The sequence below is a fragment of the Lolium rigidum genome, chromosome 7 (assembly GCF_022539505.1).
Source record: "Lolium rigidum isolate FL_2022 chromosome 7, APGP_CSIRO_Lrig_0.1, whole genome shotgun sequence".
NCBI lineage: Eukaryota > Viridiplantae > Streptophyta > Magnoliopsida > Poales > Poaceae > Lolium > Lolium rigidum.
In genome coordinates, this window is record NC_061514.1 from 120,690,508 (window position 1) to 120,694,461 (window position 3,954).

General features: G+C 52.2%; 1 protein-coding gene across 1 annotated transcript; it reads right to left on the reverse strand.

The window, feature by feature from the left end:
- Positions 1–1,136: 1,136 nt before the first annotated feature.
- On the reverse strand, positions 1,137–3,284 carry LOC124674032 (transcription factor MYB106-like). Its single transcript, XM_047210070.1, has 3 exons — positions 3,134–3,284; positions 2,868–2,997; positions 1,137–1,881 (listed from the first exon to the last, which is right to left on the reverse strand). The coding sequence occupies exons 1-3, from the start codon at positions 3,264–3,266 to the stop codon at positions 1,137–1,139; spliced, it is 1,008 nt and encodes a 335-aa protein (XP_047066026.1). The 5' UTR covers positions 3,267–3,284.
- Between the last annotated feature and the right edge of the window lie 670 nt (positions 3,285–3,954).

The window sequence follows — 3,954 nt, forward strand, 5'->3', positions numbered from 1 at the left end:
TACACATTAAAATATATCTATATACATCAATATCTAAAAAAACTTACGATACTTATTTTGGAATAGATGAAGTACATGCTATGGTGCACACTTTTAAAACTGTAATAAAGTACAATAATTTTGGTCACAGTGATGCGAAATTTTAGTTTAGTAGAATTTACAAAACAAAAATGTGTTACCAAAGTTGCTTTTCAACATGTGATCCTACAAAAACTCATGATTAACGTGACGAATTTAAGGGGCATCGGCGGTGGATTTGTAAGGGGGAGAGTGGGGAGATAGTGAGATGAGAGAGCTGTCTAGGAAGAGGTAGTGACAAGTGGAGCCATTTGATAAAATTATCTAAGTGTCTTTTTATGAAATAAAATAAATCAAATATATTGGTACCTGTCCGACATTCTTTTGGTACTGATCCCACACTTTTGGTACCGCTAGGTATGATCAGTCTGATGCCACCTATTTTATCACCGCTAGATCGGGATGGATGGACGGTGTCGAAAATGCCAACCAATAAATTGTTTTTCTCCAAAAAGAATTCAGTGAATTTTGGTAGAGAAACATGAAAAATTTCTAATGAATATTTTATAAGCTTCCTGGAATTTTGTTTTCAAATCTCAGTGGTCATTTCAAGCATTTATATCAACGTCAAGCTATCATTATCCTAGCCTACTCACAGTGTAATAAGGTACGTCCTAAAAGGTGCAGACTTGTAAATTTGTAATATAGCAATTTGGTCTTAGCGATGAGAAATTTTTGTTGATTAAAATTTGCAAAACAAAATTATGCAACTGAAAACTAGCAAAGGTAGGATTTCAACCTGTGATCCTACAAAAAAAAACAGATGATTGAGTCCATAGCAAGTAGATTCAGCTCGGTGTATATTGATGGTGAAAATGGCTATAGAATTACAGTAGTCAAGTACTAATAAACATTAGTCTTACAGAACATGTAATAGTAAGAAATTTGGCCGAAGGAAACATGCAATAAATTCCAGCATCGTCTCACACGTTTAATCAGAGCACTGTGTCAGATAAATCAGAGCATTAGTCCCATCTTATTCCACGGTGACCGCTAACTATTTACTGTGTCATGTGCCCGGTCGTTTGCGCGCGCGCGGGCAAGCCGAAGGTCAGCACTCAGAACTCCTGCGCCGGCGAGTACTCCTCGTGCTCGGGCACGGCCGCCGGCGACGTCGACGAGTTCACCAGGTTGAGTATGCTGTTCCAGTAGTTCTTCTCCTCCTCCGTCTCGTGCGCCTTGGCGTCCTCCGCTTCGGCGTCGATGCTCCCCGCCTGCCTTGTAGTGTTGTGGTTCAAGGAAACGTCGAGAAGCAGCCCGGTGAAGCCCGCTGCTGCGAAGCCCGCGTCGGCGGCGTCGACGTCATTGCTCCAGTGGTTGCTCTGGTCCTTGCACGCCTCCTCGTACGCTTGCATGGGCTGCTGCATGGCGGCGCGCACGGCGGCGCCGTGCGCCTCCAGCACGGACGCGAGCGCCGCGCCGCCGTCGGCGAAGCTGAGCGTGGAGGTCGGCGAGTCGAGGCCGTGCGCGGCGGCGGGGTGAGGCAGGTACTGAGCCGACGTGGAGCTGTTGGAGGCGGAGGCGGCGGCGAGCGCGCGCAGCTTGGCCTCGCGTGCCAGGCGCGCCTCGGCCTCGAGCCTTGCGCTCTCCCACTGCGCCGTGTGGCTGAGGTGCGCCGCGGCCTTGGCGTGCTGCGCGCCGGCGTCGGCACCGCCGCCCGTACCGCCGGGCACGTCGGAGCGCGGCTTGTGCGTGACGGGGTCGATGCCCATCTTGGCGAGGCGCTTCTTGAGGTGCGTGTTCCAGTAGTTCTTGATCTCGTTGTCGGTGCGCTTGGGCAGGTGCGTCGCGATCGCCGACCACCTGCGTACAACAGCGCCGATCCACAGGAGGAAAATCTCAGAATTCACATCAAAATTACTGCATGCAAAATCTTCTCGAAACGGTAGCTCGGATGAGATTCAAGGGGTGCCATGTCCAATTGGCCATGCAGATGCAGTAGCACAGACTAGAGACAGAGTGCAGAGCTGCATGATAGGAGCAGGGCGTGCGAGTCAAATGGCGAGAGTGCAGGTGGCTACAGTGTACTGGAACCGCCAACACTGGTCCACGGCAATGGGGGGCTCCCCTCCTCCGCCACGCCATTAATGACAAGCTTGAATGCCGAATCATGTTGAAAAGAGAAGGGAAAATTCGGGGGAGAGGCACACATGGCCCAACTTTTACATGCTTTTTCCCCAAAGTTGATGCGTGCATTCATTCACCAGCTCGCGCTACTCATACGTGCATAGTTTTTCTACAGGCCCGGCCGGTTAAATGATATGATGAACCATACGAGTACTTTTTTTTCTGTCAGGAAAAAAAGGATGAACAGCGATGCTACTAGTTCTGTGCAGCACTGTGAGATCACAGTAGAACGAAGACGATCGGCATCTCTGAAACAGAGATGATCGATAGCTGCCCTTAGATCGCAATTGGAGATGAAATTTCCTAATTCATGGGCTAGTTATGCGCAATGCAGGGGAAAATATTGTGTACGTTGCTGCAAATCAGAGAAGAGTAGCAGTACGTGCAGCCATTTTACTACTGCGATCTCACGCCCTCATAAATTTGTGAACTTTGAAGAAGACTAGTACTCTACTACGGTGCAGCATGATCACTAGCTAGCGTGTTCTTGACCTGGCCTGTCTCGGTCAAGTCAGCAAACTAGTACGAGCAGTCAAAATTGTCCCAGGAGGTCGAATTCCATCACGCATGATCCTCTCAGGTACGGTACGGGATTAATCAAGAGAATTTAGGGTGGGTGCAAGTGCAAATTAGATAGTAGGAGAATGGATCATCATACGTACCTGTTGCCGAGGAGCGCGTGTAGCTGGATGATGGTCTGCTCCTCCTGCAGGCTGAACTTTCCCCGCTTGATGTCCGGGCGGAGGTAGTTGGTCCACCGGAGCCGGCAGCTCTTGCCGCACCGCTGCAGCCCTGCAAAACCCCATTGATTTTTGTTGTCCACATCAGAAACAATTCAGGTAACCACGCAGAGCAGAATGCAGGACTGAATTAGTAAGCGATCGATGCAGTTAAGATGGATGGGGCGAGGGGTGGTGAGCTGACTGACCGGCCTTGGCTGGCAGCGAGCGCCAGCAGCCATGGCCCTGCTGCTCGATGTAGGAGAGCAGCTTCTGGTCCTCCTCGGGCGTCCACGGCCCCTTCTTCAGCCCCTCCTTCTCGCAGCACGGCGATCGCCCCATCACCGCAATCCCCTGATCACAAGCTCCAACTCTCTGTATCTTCCCTCTTAATTCCTTACTCGCGCTCGCTCACACGAATTTCTCCCCGTCCGGCCTCCCTTTCTTTTTCACTCGCTCGCTCAAGTAACTAGCTAGCCCTGGCCTGATCGATCGTGAGAATTGACTACGGGAGATCTTCTTGGCAGGGGCAGTGACTACGAGCGAGCGAGTACAGTGGCTCCCAATGTGTGTGCCAGTGAGCAGAGTGAGAGGGAGAGGACAAGTGAGGAAGGAGAGGCAGTGATCGAGCCGAGTGGAGTGAAGTAGCGTGTGGTGCAGTGTGGCTGGCCGCTTTTGTGCGGAGGTCGGTGTAGACGCATAAATAGAGCAAGGGCGCGGTATCTTCTTCGGGCACCGCGCGCGGGCCCGGCGTGTCAGCGTGAGCTCCGGCGAGGGCAGGACGGGCATTTCGCCGGAACCATCGCTGCCAATCGCGATCCACCCGATGAGAGGGCGAGCATTTAATCGAGGCCGGGCCGAGGTCTCTCCCCCGATCGGTCGATCAGATCGATGGTCCTCGCTTCTCCCCTCTCGTCGCCCGCCCGCGCGCTGTGTGGTGAGGTGGCCGGCGAGCGTACGGCGTGTCGTCTTCCGGCGCCCATCGCCGCGCCTTCATGGCGCACAGGACCGATCCGGCTCGCCGCGAGAC

Excerpts from the sequence above, each read along its gene's own strand:
- LOC124674032 (XM_047210070.1), bottom strand. The coding sequence starts at position 3,266 with ATGGGGCGATCGCCGTGCTGCGAGAAGGAGGGGCTGAAGAAGGGGCCG. Across the intron at positions 2,998-3,133 it reads CTCGCTGCCAGCCAAGGCCG|GGCTGCAGCGGTGCGGCAAG; the intron begins GTCAGTCAGCTC and ends GGGGTTTTGCAG. Across the intron at positions 1,882-2,867 it reads CACGCGCTCCTCGGCAACAG|GTGGTCGGCGATCGCGACGC; the intron begins GTACGTATGATG and ends TGTTGTACGCAG.